The sequence below is a fragment of the Labrus bergylta genome, chromosome 2 (assembly GCF_963930695.1).
Source record: "Labrus bergylta chromosome 2, fLabBer1.1, whole genome shotgun sequence".
NCBI lineage: Eukaryota > Metazoa > Chordata > Actinopteri > Labriformes > Labridae > Labrus > Labrus bergylta.
This window is the reverse complement of record NC_089196.1, coordinates 20,309,385-20,326,151: the sequence shown is the minus strand read 5'-3', so window position 1 is coordinate 20,326,151 and position 16,767 is coordinate 20,309,385. Positions and strand designations below refer to the sequence as shown.

The 16,767-nt window shown below is 39.9% G+C and overlaps 1 protein-coding gene across 1 annotated transcript; it reads right to left on the bottom strand.

Moving 5' to 3' along the window:
* Positions 1-972: 972 nt before the first annotated feature.
* On the bottom strand, positions 973-16,122 carry shoc1 (shortage in chiasmata 1). Its single transcript, XM_065962045.1, has 28 exons — positions 16,115-16,122; positions 15,869-15,929; positions 15,652-15,781; positions 15,054-15,157; positions 14,779-14,944; positions 14,499-14,661; positions 14,247-14,352; positions 14,027-14,168; positions 13,835-13,933; positions 12,693-12,825; positions 12,308-12,402; positions 11,099-11,347; positions 10,380-10,868; positions 9,518-9,721; positions 9,179-9,373; positions 8,991-9,083; positions 8,448-8,629; positions 8,214-8,286; positions 7,507-7,576; positions 7,140-7,315; positions 6,941-7,046; positions 4,966-5,077; positions 4,492-4,613; positions 4,303-4,390; positions 4,016-4,147; positions 3,641-3,790; positions 2,370-3,111; positions 973-1,706 (listed from the first exon to the last, which is right to left on the bottom strand). Exons 1-28 carry the CDS (start codon positions 16,120-16,122, stop codon positions 1,621-1,623), a joined length of 4,476 nt encoding a protein of 1,491 aa, XP_065818117.1. The 3' UTR covers positions 973-1,620.
* Between the last annotated feature and the right edge of the window lie 645 nt (positions 16,123-16,767).

Genomic DNA, 16,767 nt, shown 5'->3' with positions numbered 1-16,767 from the left:
TTAATCTGAAATTGTATTCATTTTGTGTAATTGCATTTTGTATCAATGACTGACTCGTCACTGATGTGCTTCTGTGATGTAGTTGAAGTAGTGTGTTGCTTCTTTTAGGATTCCCTTTCCTGTCTACAAATAAGATCAGGTCTAAGCTAACAAATGTAACTCCAGCTCAGAAGAGCCCCCCCCCCCACACACACACACACACACACACACACACACACACACACACATTCACAGAGGAGAGGAAACACACAGGTGACACAGTAAACTGCTGCTGTGATTACAGATAACAGCTGTGTGACCTTTACAGCTGCAGTCAGAAAGATCGCTTTGGTTTAAACAGCCTGTTAATTCCCACAATAACGCTCCTCTTCCATTCAGTCCAGGGCTTCCGGACAGTCAGGGGGCAATTACTGCTCCATTAGGCTGCTGTTTACCTCGCCTTTGTACCAGGCCTCCTTTGACCAACCTGCAAACATCACTTTTGTTCCTGAGCCATAAAAAACAAAACATTTAGTCTGCGTCTTTGTTTGTCCACTGCTTGTTAGACCACCGAGGCCAGAGAGAAGGAGGGCTGGGGGGCGGGGGGGGGACTAGCTTGGTATTGATGGCGGCCAGTCAGTGCTGGATGTGTTGGTCCACAGACAGGGGGAGGCTTGGAGTCGATTTCCCCGGGGGTCGTCTTTGTCTGGGGATCATTCCTGAGGGAGCTGGCTTCACTCTGCTGGCTCGTGAAGATAAGCACTCTCTCCACATGCTGAGAGACGATGATAAGGGGATTGCTTCACTAAATGAAAAAAAGAAAAAAATAGCCCCACCATTGGAGCTGCTAGAATGAGAGGCGTTATCAGTTTAGCTGGGAAAAGACCCTCGATCCCGCTCCTCCAACCATAAATCACAGTTTGTTTTTCACTACTGAGCATGCTCCATGTGGGGAGGGGGAACCAAAACAAAAGCAAATTGTGCACACGGTGGCAATCTTAATGCTTTTTATTACTTAGAGGCAGAACATAAACATTTCAGAAACAGTTTTGAACACACTATAATGTACAGTAGTTTGAGCAGATATATTTCAGTGTTTTGTAACGAACAGTATGTCAACAACTCCAACTTCACCTGTGAAGACATCTAAAACTGTTTTATATTGATATCAATTATCTGTTTATACACTAACATTTTGTTTTGAATGGCAACAAGATGAAGGACATTTGAAAAATAGAGAAGTTATACAAAATAGTTCAGAACTTCTTAAGAGGGAATACAGCTTTAAGATTTCATAAAAAACATTTTTTTTTTAAATATCGTTAAAAATAGCAAGATGATAATTCTTATATAAACAACTTATTGGTCAGGAGCTCGTAACAGAACAGCAATTTCATTTAGTTTCCTGCTTTAAAGGTCAAAACACTGCTGGTTAGATATCGAATATTTGTCTAAATGCAGCGATTATATTTAAGCGCATTAGCCGGTTTTTGCAGCCAAACTTGAAAGTTATTCCACCTGAATATAAACCTCAGAAGTAAAACCTAATCATTTCAGTCAATAACTTGAATGTTACAAAACTTGGTGAAGAAATGTTTCCCTGGTGTTTACAAACAGAACACAGGGACAAAATATTCACGACTAAAATAATTTGAGCCTCGTCTGTCCATCACTTCTTCCGGGAACCTTCTCAAAGCTTAACCTTCCCTTCTTTAGTGGAGTCATCGCTGAAAAAAAGAAACACACATACAGACATGTCTGAATCAGGTAATGAAGCTGCAAACAGTCTCAAACAGGCCACTCCAAATGAAACACATTTAAACTTTTGTTTTAGTAAATCTACATACAAATCAAAGAAATGCGGATTGAAAATTACATTCTACCGTTTTGCAAATCTTCAGGGGGAGTTTTTTGGGCTGAATAGTGGGTGTGGGTACCTCTCATGTAATGTGCAATTAAACCATTACATAATTACATTATCACAATAGAAAAGCTTTTAAAATATAATTAGGAAGCTCACTAGTGTTTGACAGTGAGAATTGCCCACAGGTTTGATACGGGAATGCAAACGCCTTAAACCTGAATTGACATTGATTTAATAATTATGGCCCCATTTATAGATAGACAATAAAGCAGCGTATGCTTTACTATACAAGGGCTACGATGAGTAAGAAGTCACTACAAGGGCCACCAGTCATACAAGATAGATGTTTAGCAATGCATTCAGTTTCCACCCTTTTGTGGAACTTCTAAACAGCAGTCCAAAAACCACAAAGCTACGCCCATGTGGCTTCATCCACTTATTTTATCCAGTCTATGACAAACAGTCGATGCTCTCATGGTAGAAAACCCCAGAGACAACTTTATGGAAATAAATGATTTACCGGTACTTGCGCCGACTAAACCTGCCACCTCGCCGTGCCTCTTCCTCTCTTGTCCAAACCAGCATTTGGAGCCGTAGTTAGCTGAACCTGTCGTTGTCTCTCTACTGTTGGGGAAGCTGCTTAGACCTCGGTCCCACATCGATACCTCTGCAGGAGGGCTCAGACTGTGGCTACCTGGATCCTGGAAGCCACTGAAGACTGGAGAGTATGTGGTCATGTGACTGGCGGCTGGCTGCTGCAGGACTGGATTGTAGCCTAGCACAGAGTCCAGCTTGAAAGAACCAACAGGCTTTGTTGGGCTCCACTCATCATTTATTCTTTCTACAACTCTCCCAATTGCTCCAGTTCTGCCTCTCCAACTAGAAAACTCCACCTCCTTCCTGCCTCTGTCTTCCTCTCTCCAGGGTTCTCTGTTCCAGCCCGTCTGGAGGTGAACGTCTGGGCTGCCAAAGGAGGAACTCAGGTTGAGTCTGAAATCTGTGTTTCCGTCCTGCGCTAATACGTCTGAGTGAGGTTCGAAGAAGCTGCTATCTGCTCCAAACTGGAAGCTGGTGTCACCACAAGGAAGTTCTGGATGGGGGTTGATGGGGGTTTGTGGTAGTGGACCAGAGTTTACGTGCTCTGGGCAAACAGCAGTAGTCCAGGGGCTGTTAAGGTGCCTGGTTTGTTGGTTTGTCTCAGTGATGACTGTCTGAGACTCTGGGTGGTTTTTGGTTGTTGTATACAGGGAGGTGGTGTCACTAAACAGCTGAAAGCAGAGAGGGGAGAGAGGTTATTAAGTCCTGAGAAGATTCAACTTCCCTTCTTTTAAATCACTTCTTCTTACTTATGATCTCTCCTGCAGTAATTAGGTTTATAACAATGATTTGGACCGTGTTAAAGGATGACAGTTTGAGGCTTACATCAGTCAATCCATCAATAATGTTTACTGAAAGAAAAAGAAAAAAAGAGGCAACTTTTGACTATCTATTGATTGTCTAAGAAATATTTCAAGCCAACATTTACCGATACTAGCATCTCATCTATAAGGATTTCCTGTTTTCTTTGTCACATACGACAGTAAATAAACAATAATAATTCACTGAATTTAAACACATTAGACTCTGAGTTGTGTTGGCTCGACTTCTTAATGTTTTATTCCCAGAAAAACCGAACAATAAAATTCTCATTACCCTGAGTAGCAGCCATAACTCTCGGTCAAATCCCATAAAACATTTTTATCATGCCACCTATAGTATACATATATTTGAATGTAGAACACGTATATCTCAAATCACCTTGAGGACTTTATGCGGCACCTCAGGGAGCAGCTCCTGCAGCTGAGACAGAGAGGCCCCCAGGAGCCACTGAAAGGATGGCGCTCTGTTCAGCATTAACTGACTGACCAGAGGGTTGATACTCGGGAACTGACACAAACACTTTTCCTCCTGGAGCAGAAGAACAACAGGACATTAACACATAAAACTGCACTTTAACTCTAATGAAAAAAAAAAAAAGAATCCTGGATGATTAAAAAAAAAAACATCTCCAGTATTGTTTTTTCAAGGCTTTGTTTTTCTTATGCAATTTAATCAAGCTGTAACAAGTAGTTAAAGAAACAAATACATGTCAAATATTAGACTAATCTTTGTAACTTCCTGATGATTAATCACCTCTGAGGGGAGCAACGTCAACCAGTCTCTACTCAGGTATTCGACAGGGTCCCTGTCGCTGGACATCAGGCTGTGGAAGCAGATCTTGCTGATCCATTTGGTGACTTCCACCACATTAGACACGATCAGCACCTGAGAAACACAGGAAGAGGCTTACCGGTAATTTAAGAACAACTTTGTGTATTTGAGTATATGTCCTCAGTTATTTTTTATTTTCCACGCAACAACGTTCAGTTGAAAAACAGAAACAGTTTGATGGAGAAAATGAAATGATGTTTGTGTTTGACCTTCACATCCAGATCCTCTGACTTCATGCCGAACAACACCAGAGATGAATAAACCAACACCAAGTTATTGAAGGCTTCAGTGGAAAATCTGCACGAATAGAAGTACTGATGGTGAGTCTGTGTGCACAAAATACGTACCTATGTTTGAGTTCCACATCTGTGTGTATGTGAGTGTATGTGTTCACTGACCCTCCTCCCCGGCTGTCGGGGCAGTGCAGTATGAGCCAGCAGCAGTTGTATTGCAGGGACAGAGCTGTCAGTCTCATGACTACTCGTTCACTGCCTCGCTCCTGACACAGTTCATCCTCCTCCTGTGCGCACACACACACACACACACACACACACACACACACACACACACACACACACACACACACACACACACACACACACACACACACACACACACACACACACACACACACACACACACACACACACACACACACACACACACACACACACACACTGAAATAAGTATGAGTCATTGCTGTCAAGATTATATTTTTGCATCATTTAAAAGGAATGCCTAAGAAGCTCAGTGAGGGAAATAAAAAAACAAGGGTATGTTTTACATCATATTGTGTAAATGTTTATCTGTGTGTGTTTGTGTGTGTGTACAGTATGATGATGGATGCAACAGGTGCCTCTGTCCCACAGCACCTGAACAATGATGGCGGTGCTTTCATTCACTGTGATCACAGTATACTGATGGGTCCCACCAAGCATCTGCAAGGAGGGGCAGTGGCTCCTTTCCAGCACAGTTATGTTAAACCTTTAAAACAACACAGACACACACACACACACACACACACACACACACACACACACACACACACACACACACACACACACACACACACACACACACACACACACACACACACACACACACACACATTACAATTACATCCTATCATCACTGGCAAGTTGTGGTGTAAACATTTTATAAAGATGGACTGATTTACGGCCATAATTTTGTCTCAGGAAATACTGTCTGAAGGGCCAATTAATCACCATAGCAACCCAAGCCCAGGTAAAGCGGGGTACACACTACAAGATAATCGAGCCGATTTTGGGCCCGATTCCCCCCTTGCGACCAAAGTCAGCAAAGGCCCCATGTTATGATAATGCGTTAGGAGGATTCACTTCAGTGTCTTTAGCGGTAGGTGTGATTGGTAGGAGGAGAAGCAGGGTCAGTACTGATGACACACCTGAGGGGGGGTGTGGTGGCTCTGTCTCTGTAACCTTCATTAGCAGCACCTGCGGAGGAGCCGGCGGAATGGGTATTGAGACTGAATCTGAAGTAACGTTTGTTTTTGTTTCAACACTTAAACTGAACTAAACTGATATGAAGGAGAGGGCTGGCGGAGGAGATCGTACCCAAGTGACTCCGTAGATCGGGCTGTTCGAGTGAGCTGGTCGCGGCACGTACGAGTTTCTTTGGGGGTGAGTCACCCACACGCACCCTTCAAACAGACAGCACAGTTGCACACACATTCAGGTAAGGCAGGATACACCTTCACGTTTACGCAACACGTAAGGCGCAAGGATAGCATTTAGCGGTGGGTTTGTGTAGCGGCGTAACACCCCACTATCTGATGTTCCAAAGATTATCTTGCCAGATTCTCCTGTGGTGTGACGTGTGTTTTAATCGTGATTTTTAACCTCCCCGATCTGCTCGGAAGACGATCGAACGAACATACATTACCGTGGCGAATACAGCAATCGCGAAGCATTAAGTTAAATGGATGTCATGAATTCAGGACCAACTTGTTGATTTGTGGCAACAGCACGAGTTATATTACAACGTGTCCTGTAAATCAAACCACAATCCAACTGACAAGAAAAGGAGTTTGACCAAAATGTTTACCGTAATGGATCTACCAGCTAACAGCTAGCCACATTTAGTTTGCCCGTCATGTTTGTTTACTCTTAAATTACACGTTGTGATAGTCGAGACTCTGGTTGTCGGCGAATGAATCGGTTATTGTGTGGTGCTCTGAGTTGATCGTCTCGTTGCACACCACACATTATCGGTCAGGATTGTTGTCATGTGTGGGGTCTCTCACATTATCAAAATTGTTTAAGATTTTAGAAATCGTGTAGTGTGTACCAGGCTTAAGTTGAATAAGTTCCTGATGGTGGTATCAGCCTTGTTAAGTTTGTAAAACTTAAATAATAAATTAAGTTCAGAGGAAAATACAAATAAAAGTATTTTTTTGTTGTGAGTAGTGAGAGACAAAGATTTTGGTGTTATAACCTCAAGGAATGGCTTGGTAAAAACAAAAAAAACAACACAATTTCAGAGATTATTTAGCTCTTTCATAAGACCTTCATGATAAGGCTGAAATCTGCAGACAACCAACTTTTTAAATTCAGTATCTTCAGTAAAATGATGACAAATTTCTCTTAAAATGTCCAATAACTCTTAATCTGGCATTCACACAAACAATTTGTTATTATTGATCATGAGCTAACCTCCCAGTGTTTGGTCTCAATTAAAAATCATGATGCAAGTTTGTCATCTTGGTAATATCATCCACCATGTTTTTGTCTAAAGCTAGCAATACAAACGCAGGTATTTTATTATTCCTAAACTGAATATCATTAAATTACACTGCATGTATAAACGTACCCTGACTCAAGAGTCTGCAGCAGAAGTGGACAGTTGAGAAGCCCCTCAGTCACAAACAACATGTAAGGCACTTTGTCCACCAGGCACCACGAGGCCTCCTCAGACTCTGTTGTGTGAAACAGACAGTATGTAGTTAAACAAAACTCTCCCACAACATGGTACTATAGAGTGACTTCAAATCATTTTATTGGCAGCTGACCAGTGTGGGAGATTATAGTGTTGAATGTGAGGTGATTGACCCCCCTCTCTCTGCACACTGTGGACCACGGTGACTGGCCTGGATGATCGTACTCCACCACCAGACAGAAACACTTCCAGGGGAAATCAGGGCCCACATGCAGCTCATTCACCAACACGCACACACTGTCGCGCATGCTGGTGGGACAGGATGGGCATGTAAAAACACTTTCAACAACACAGCACAGCAGCTTCAAATATTTCCTTTAGCACAGCATAACAAACATTTACTCCAACATGACAAAACACTTGATCATTTGATTGAAAAATAGCAAAGTATGTGTTCCCTGTGCAAAATGTATCCATAAACAACAATGATCCAGTTTTACCTGCTGATAACACTGGCACCATTTAGCTTCTTCTTGTTCTCTTCAGGGTGAACTGCAATTACAGAAGCTCCTGAAACAACAAACATAAACATTTACGTTTGTATTTAGTCATAACGGGTAAAAGATATACTGCTATACTCTTTTTGAACCAGCAGAGGGCACTATCTGCTTTTGGTTTTTCTTGTTCAACGTCAGTAGCTGAAGAAGAGAGGCGTACATACATGTAAATGTAAACATGGGCAGGGGCAAAAGACCTCTCTGGTTTGAAAGCAGGGGGTGGACATTATGGACACGACAGAAACCATGTTCAAATATGGCAAGAGATATGTTGAGAAGTTTGAGACACCAAGAACATATTAGTAACATGAAGGGAAGCAGATTTATAACTATACAATGTCAAAATGAAAAAGTAATATCTATTCTTTTTTTTTTAAGAGAAAAAATAAGAATAAAAATTTGTATTTTCATTTTCAGAGGATCGAAGTACAATACTCATATTTGTGCTTAAATTGACTTCACTTGTTGTCTTTATATAAATTAGAAAATCATCAAAATTGTGATGAAATGGTATCTTGGATCCAGTTTTGTGATATTGTGATATATTTATGATGTGACTAGAGTGTATTGTTTCCCTTCTGTTTAGTAGAAATTGATTGAGAAGAATTGATTTATGAAAATCCTGAAAGAGATCTGAAAGAGTCGCTCACCAGTTGTTTGGCTCAGGCTGTTGATGATTTTGGATCTGTTTTCATCAGAGGAGGTCGATAACATGACAAGGAGCTACAGAAGAAAAAAAAAATCAGATAACACAAATGAACTCTGAAACATTACGGCTGATGGAAGAACTAAACATGAGGTCAAATAAAAAATAGAAGGGTTTATTATGGAAATCATGAGGCAATATTAAATGTTAGCTTTTTTTCTTCAGTTATAACACTTACTTTGTCTGTGCTTTTCTGTCCTTTCCTTCCCTGCTGCCATTCAGCCAGCAGCTGCTGCAGCTCCAGCAGTTTCAGGTCTGGCTCCTGATTCTTGTGACTGAGGTAGAGGATGATCTGCAGCCTCTTCACCAACTGCTGCAGTCTCTGCTCGGCACATGCCTCAGCTGCCTGGGTGAGGTAGTCTGTAGTGCAAACAGAGAAGGCCATAAATAACATAAATTACTGTATTTTACTTTGATTCACACACAATCATGTATATGAACACTCGTGGATCACAAACATGAAAATCCTCAAAACTTCAGTTTCGTTTCAGTCTGAAAACAAAAATTCATCCATACTATACCGTTAAGTGGTGGGCTTTTACAAGGTCTTGCTGAAGCTAAACAGGTTTATTTTCATGAGCTATTTGTATTTTTTACGATTTGTTAAATCACTTGTGAATGGAATGTATTTGTGTGGGTTGTGAAGAGATGTGTTTTTGTTGTTGCTGTATTTAATGAATGAATTCAAGGTGTAGAAGACTCTAAAGTCAGCCGTACTGACCCAATGCAGTACTGAGGTCACACTTCAGCAGAAGCTCCTTAAACATCACCAGTAAGTGAATCAATGTAGCCTGGTTTAAAAGTACATCCTGATCTGCATCCAAAACAAAACAAAGCAGATGGGTTTAGCATGTTTTCATTGTATGTATCAAGATGTTACAAATGTATTTCTGCATATTGAAAAAGTACCTCTGATCAGCTCTGCGCTCTGTGCTTGTGTCCTGCAGAGCGCCTTCTTCTGCTGCTTGAGGATGAAGTGTGATTGGTCAGGGGCCAGGCATCTAAAGTCTCGCCCTGCCGGGACGTTGAGCCCCAGCTGTCTGGCTGAGCTCAAACATGGCTGAGCAAAGGCCAGCAGCACAAAGTATGCATGTCGCTGACTGTCTGAAGGAAGGTGAGAGAACATATATTGTAATAAAACCTGAAACAGATCATCCACGTTTAATAATTGAATAGTGTTTTTTCATATTTTAATATTTGAACAGAATGTGCTGTAGTAGTATCTTATCACTTATCTTAGTATCTTACCTGTAGGTTGGACTGCTACTACTCCGCTCTCCTGACTTACAGGATGATTCATGTGGTGACCTTTTGTCTCCAAGGCTGCGTTCTGTTCTCTGGTAGCGTTCCCTGACACAGCACCGTTCATGTACATTGGCCTTGTGTCTGATCTCTGCATTGGCTGTAGAGGAGGCTGGAGCTCAGGTGGCGTTTGTCTCTCCACTTTTAGTGCTGATAAAATGAAGATAAAGGAAGATTAGAAAGTGTAATATGTTAGGTCATATCCTTTTTCTCAATTTATCTTGAAGTGTTTAGTTACTTAATAAGTTATTAAAAAAAAAAACTTAATTTAATCAGTAGGAGCGCTGAATTAACTTGCTGATTGTTTAGCTCTTTTATTTATGATGATTATGAGAATTATGACGACAAAGCCTTAACACATTGAATTTAATAATGCATAAATTATAAATTAAAGTTACTATGTATCATTGTCTGCATCAGGTGTCCACATTCTTGTTATGACCACAAGGTGGCAGCAACATTTAAAATCTAAATAAATCCCCAGTAGTAATCATCAGTAATGACGGCAGTAAGAGCATATTTCTATTTGAGCTTAATCTGAAATTTTTTTTATTTTACACACAAAAAGTAAACATTGTCGACTTAAATGTAAACCAACCAATAAAATTCATTTCTGTCAGACATTTTACTACCATACAGACTCGTGCAAATGAACACAAATTTGACTAATATTTGATTTTGAGATCAATAAGTTCCCCAGCTATAACCTAAGGCAAAGCTATAACTGATCTTTTTAGTGACATGCATGCTGTAAACACCAAGTCATCAAGACAAAAATCTAAAGTAAAGCTGAAAAAAAACTGTGTACCTTGAGCTTTGGCGGAGGTCTGAGCTGCTGATGCAGCAGGAGCTGTCTGCTGTGATCTCAGCCTCATGAAGGTGGACAGGGGGTCCAGCTCCCCTGCTGGAGGAAGTCTCAGAACCTGCGGACCTCTGCCATTGTCTCTCGTGTTCAATCTGGAGGACGCTGCCTGCTGAGAAGTGTGGGTGCTGTTCTCTGTCTTACGTTCATCTTGACATGTTTTAATGTTCTTAAGAGCAGAAGACAAGGCTGACACTTCTGAAAAAGCCTCATCTTTATCTGTGGTGGTGTTGGTAGCAGCGTGTTTAACGTCCGTCTCGTCTGTGCCGACACGGTGACTCAGGAAGGTGTTCTGAGAAGTATCAGCAACGGCTTCTCTTTGAAGAAGGGTGTCATCTGCTGTAATCTCAGGATTAAAAACTGCTGTTTCACATTTCTCCAGGTGAGGTAACTGAGTTGTGTTTGTGGGATTTATCAGGATGGATCTATTTGTGACTGAAACGAGAGAGAGATATGTTAGAAAACTGCTGCAACACTCTAACAATTGTAAATAATGTGAACCAGGTCTGAAACAGGTTTAGAGAAAAACATAAAATGTAAAAGAATGTTTTAGGCTGCAATTATTTTCACCGATTATTATAACACAGCAGTTGATGCCACTGACACAATCACTTTTATCACCTGACAGAACTGAATCAGTTAGCTGCTGACATTAACCTACTCACTCTCTTCATGTTCGAGTGACAGTTTTTGGAAGTCTTCCATCTCCTTCTCTGGCTTGTTGGAGGGAAACTCAGACCTCAGGCTCTCTGTGAACTCATAGTTACTGCACAGATTAACCTGTGATGTCCCCGGTCCAGTCTCTGACTGCAGTTTGTCATCAATGCTGTCAAAATGTAGATTTTCTAACTTCATCATTTTTAAGGCGTCAGACAGAGGCCGGAAGTCAACCGCTGGGTCAGTATTCTGGGGCTCTGCAAGAAAATACGTCAGATTTGATTGTTAAGGAAAGGCTTTGCAGATTTGAGTTTAGTGCAGCTCTCTGAAGGTGGCACATTCTAACGTGAGACACTTTCACTCCAAATTCTAAAATACCTCCAAGCATAGAAGCGGTTTATCTCATTTCATTCATGAATTAACAGGATCCTCAAAAGAAAACAAGTATTAATTGGTGATGCAAATGGAAATAAACAGGGATAAACAATGTGTCAGTAAGCACGTTTCATTGGACAGTCCATGATGATTTTTTAGTGTCTACTTCTTAAAGAAACACTTGATTAAACTGAAGGAGGGACTGCGGTCAAATCATCAGAGTCAGTGCAGCAGAAGCAGAGATTTAGTTTTGTCAAGGTCTAAAACCTCCGTGTGGGACATTTCCTATAAATAAAAATCCCATGGAAAATTTATATCAAATTGATTCTGCTGAGACAGAATTAAACTCAGAGGACAGAGCGACATCTGGTGGTGAGCAGAACTTATAGCACTGAAGCTAAAAACAGTTGAATAGAACTACCTGAGTTTTTGCATTTGGTCTAAAATACTGTTCTTTAGCAATGAATGCAGTCATTACTGATTCATACGATTGATTTGCTTATAATTATATAAGTTGAATCTTCCTAAGAGAATTAATGTAACTCTTAGAAAAATACTTTGCAGACAGTGTGTGTTGTTGGGAGCTGGGATTGAATGAAATGCGAGTGTGCTTGCTCTGTAGGCTCTTAATTCTAAAGAATTCTTGGTCATTCAGTTGCTGTTTCCAGTTCTGCTTAAACATCCACAGATTTTTTTGTAAATCAGAGTTTAATAGACGATGCATTTATGTAAAGGTTTCTAAATGCACCATATTTATTATCCAGAACTTCAATACTTTTGAATATTAATTAACTTTGAGCTTCTGAATAGAACACTACAGTTTAACGTAGCCATGCAGATACCTGCTAACAGGAAGCCAACCACAAAGGTTGGATGCCTCTCCGCCCTCCAAAGCGCTGTCTCCATGTCATGCTGAACGGTCGCTGACATCAAAGACCTGAATAACAATCATGAATGTAAGATCAGCTTTTGTATGTGGAGTAACAACGACACTACATCACAGAAGGACTCTTCTCCTTAACAGATAATGATTTATACTTTTCGTATACTGAAGAAGAATTTGACATATATTTAATGTGTTGACTCCCATGTAATCATCTTTTGTTCATTTTCACAGAGATTATTTACTATCTGAACAACTGAATGTTATAATTAGCTCTTTTTATTTGGACAATAGCTGCATATACTTGCAGTTTGACCAGATGCTGACCTGTTATCATCACTCACCGTCCACAGAGTGGGGATAGTTCTTGCCACTGAAGTTCACATGTGGATGGACAGATCTTGGTTTGACTGTTCTGGTCTGGAGTCGAGGTAAAAGTCAGGTCCAGCTCCAGGTCAGTAGGAAGCATCAAATGTCCTGAGGGAAGACGAAGTGCATAAAAGAAATGATAATGAAACATGCACATTCTTGTAAAAGTGAGTTATAAAAGCACTTTGATCAATAACAGAGCATAGTTCAGAGTTAATGTGGAAAACAATAAGAACAGTTACTTGTTACAATTTCAGGATCTTTGTTTTTAGCCGGATTCATTTTATTTGAGGGTAAGCTTCTGCCTCACCACCTTTCAGAGGCAAATATGGTAGCTTCTACTTCACTCAACTTTTTTATAGTTACAATTACTTTACAGCTTGCAATTCAAATGACATAAAATATGGTTTAATTGAATACTGACAAGTGACAGTGAGTCCAATGGATACTTCTACTGTTGAAACTTTGATGGACAAAAAATATGGTTCACTTTTTAAAGGGATGCCTAAGACCATCAGAAGTCTAGTCACTCAGGACGATGTGTACACTTAATAATAATAATGATAATGACACAGAGTATGAAGGAAGTCTGCAGGTGTTGCAGATATTCCCGGTCATACGTGGTGACCTAGTCGATGGCCGAGGACCATGTACAAAGTATTTGAACTCGGATTTGTTTTTCTTCTCCCAGCCTGTATTACAAACTGCTTATTTTCACAGTGTTTTGGTTGACTTTTGAAACAGCCACATTTACTCCAGCCAAGTATCCTGCTGAGGAAATACAGCAGAGCCTGACAACTTGTGTGCACTCTGGTACATGTAGGCACTGCTCACAGAGCTCAGACAGCAGAAAAAGAAACCTTCTTGGTCAGCGTAGCAGGCACTGAGAACGTTTTTGCTCTCTTAACAACTTTCTACATTGATTGGACCACCATATGAAAAAACATTCCCATAACTTACATTATGAATGTAGGGCTTGTAGATGAGTATTTTAATAGGTGGATGTTGCTAATTGAACTTGAATAATTTATCCAAATACACGCTGGTGGCTAAATAGGTGTTTGTTGACGTGATCACATTTCAGATTACCCTTGTGTTGGCTCTCCGTTACTTTTACCCGCTAAATCCGGCTCTGTCAGACCTCTGTTTATCTTGAGCTTTCTGCTGGGCCCCTCTGGTATCTCATACTGGGAAGTTTCCACAGATGCTGGGACATCTGAACGGAAATCCGAAGAATGAGACTCCAGTGTATCAGTTCACTTTTACTTCAGTGCTTTTTTTATTATATCTAAAAGAAACGTGTCCTCACCTTTATGGAGCACCTCCAAAACTGAAGGCTGCTCATCCAGCTGTTCAGGGCCAACATTCACACGACCACAAATACCTAAAAAGTTGTGGCAGTGTTCTTGGTTCAGGTTCAGAGTGTCCAATACAACTGGCAGCATCAGAGACTATGAAGAAGAAAAAAAAGATGTCATGTTAAAATCATATCATACACAAGCATTTGTTATTTATCGGTTTTCAGTTACCTCTTCCTGCGTCATTGATTCTTTCCCAAACTCCTCATGAACGTTTGCAGACGCCTCAACGTCGCTGGTGTTCACGTCGGGAGGTTTTTCATAAGGCGCACAGTGTCTGAAAGAGTTATAATCCAACTGGCTTTAAACACTGCACAGCACAGCATGAAATAGAGCAAACAAGCCGATAAAAAGTAATGTTCCTTTACTGTAAATAAGCTGATATTAGGATGTAACGACCTCTCACACCCTGAACATAAAGACCTGAATATGGCGTCCTCAGAGATGGTCAGTCCCGCTGAGCTCAGCAGAGGGTCGGACACAGGAAGGGTCTTCAGCCGGGACAGTTTGGCTTTCAGTGTGGGTAAATGTCTCTTAAATTTTGGCAGGTAATCGACACCCATGAGCTCTTCCGGCAGGAGAAGATCTTTGATTTAATTAGACATTTTTTGTGAGAGACTGTGTCACAGTCAAAAAAAATCTGCATGAGGGAACGTTAAATTGAAAAAGATCATGTTTCACTACTGACATGTTTTTCAGTTACCTTTTTCATTTCCAGGTTTCATCTGGTCTGTGGTGCACTTGTAAAATGATTCTTGGCATGGATCACTGATCTGGGTCTCTTTTAAAAGACCAACTAACTCATCCTGGTCTAGATCGGTCAGTGAGTCAGGATTAGAGCTGGGTATCACCTCCACAGCTCCTTTCACCTCACTCAGAGTCACATTAAACCTGGAATGTAATAAAACTTCTACTGAAAACTATACTGATTAACTCAATACATGATTCAATACAAGATGAAAATCTTTCACAGTGAACTTGTTTGCAGAACCTTTCTAGTAGATTCACTAGTTGCCTTTTTTCTCTCAGGTCATCCAGCACTGAACCACTGACAAAGAGTTTGCAGGTAGAGATCACCTTTCCTAGAGCAAGTATGAAAAGTAGCTACATGAATTCTTGCACATCATTTCTGTTAGGGTTAAAAAGTTACATTTAAGTAGACCAAGAATTTATGGCATAGAGTAGTGCTGCAACGATCAAGAGGTAATTAGTGAACCAATAGGATAACTAATTGATTATAAATTAGATAATCGTTTAACATTTTTATTTTTGGGCAGGTAATAATAGAGTTGACATATGGGATTTTCCTTTACCTGAGCTAGATCAAAAATGCCTCACCATCTGTACTTTCCCCCTTTACAGTAAAAGGACATCAAATCTAAATGTTTTCTTGAAATGTGAGGGGTTTAATGGCAGACCCCATGTTTTGCATATATTTTCTATACTGTATATAACCTGGAGTTATTCTGTTTTATAACTTTAGAATGAGCCTCTTACACTAACTCTGATTAAAATAGACTTGAAAACCCACATCCTGTAGTAGCTATACTGTATCATCATTAACCCTCCTGCATACCTCTGACCCACGGTGTCCTATAGGTGACTTCAGGTAGTTTACCACTGTGGGGGTACAGGTCACTGCTATCAGTTAAGTACGGATCTGGTAATGCCAGTAGGTTCCTCATTACTTTATAACTGGTGTTGGTCTGAAATAAAGACGGAAAGGTAAACAAAGCTTATTAGTTTAATGATACGAGAGAGAGAGAGAGAAAACTAACAGGCCATAAACTCACCTCGAAAACATAGTCAAGAGCTTTGTACCTGTTGGCAGGAAAACAGCTCTCTGTTTCTGACCTGTTAACATCAAGAAAAATACAAACACAGAAAAGCATATTTTCAGGAAATCATGTGTTTAATGAGTCTTGTTTTGTTTTTTAAATGTAATTTTGTGATTAGTGTAGTAGTTTTCTCTTAAATAGAAGTATTAAAATATGAACATAACACATTTTAGATGATCATTAAATATATTATATTATTACCGACGCATTAATGCTTAAATGTGGACAGATAAACATATATATTTAATATTATATTGATTGTATTTTGTACTGTAAAGGTGGTAATTGTTAGCTAAAAGGTCAAACAAATGTAATGTTAGTGAATTAGGATAAAAACATAGATTATCCTGCTAATAGTAACATGTGCAAAACAGCAGATAATAAATACTCATTTAAAGTATAAGTAACTCTACCTCAAAACAGTACCTAAGTAGTTACTTTACAGTTTTTACAGACAAAATTATTTTTTATAGCTGTTTAACGAAAAGTTATCTTGTTAAACCAAAGTTAACTAAACTACATCACAATGTAAGCTAGCAGAGTTTAAGGTTGAACAGTTAGCTAACTTCTTTTCTGAGATTTAAACTTCAGCTTCAAATTAACTAATTAAACTTTTTATAGTTAGACTCAAGGTTAGCATCAAACTTACATCATGAAAATGATTAATCAGGAACTGATTCAGACTGTGGTCCGGGTCTCTCTCTCTCTCTCTCTCTCTCTCTCTCTCTCTCTCTCTCTCTAACCCTGACGCATGCGCTTCAGAAAGTTTTAATGTTTTTTTTTCCCAATTGTTGTATTATTTATTTTATTGTGTTGTTGTTATAATTTTTGATGAATATATTTTATTATTATTT

What these genes read in the sequence shown, in the direction of transcription:
- shoc1 (XM_065962045.1), bottom strand. An exon ending in GAAACCTGGAAATGAAAAAG is followed by an intron (nt 14,662 to 14,778) that starts GTAACTGAAAAA and finishes ATTAAATCAAAG; the next exon opens with ATCTTCTCCTGCCGGAAGAG. An exon ending in TTTGGAGGTGCTCCATAAAG is followed by an intron (nt 13,934 to 14,026) that starts GTGAGGACACGT and finishes ATTTCCGTTCAG; the next exon opens with ATGTCCCAGCATCTGTGGAA.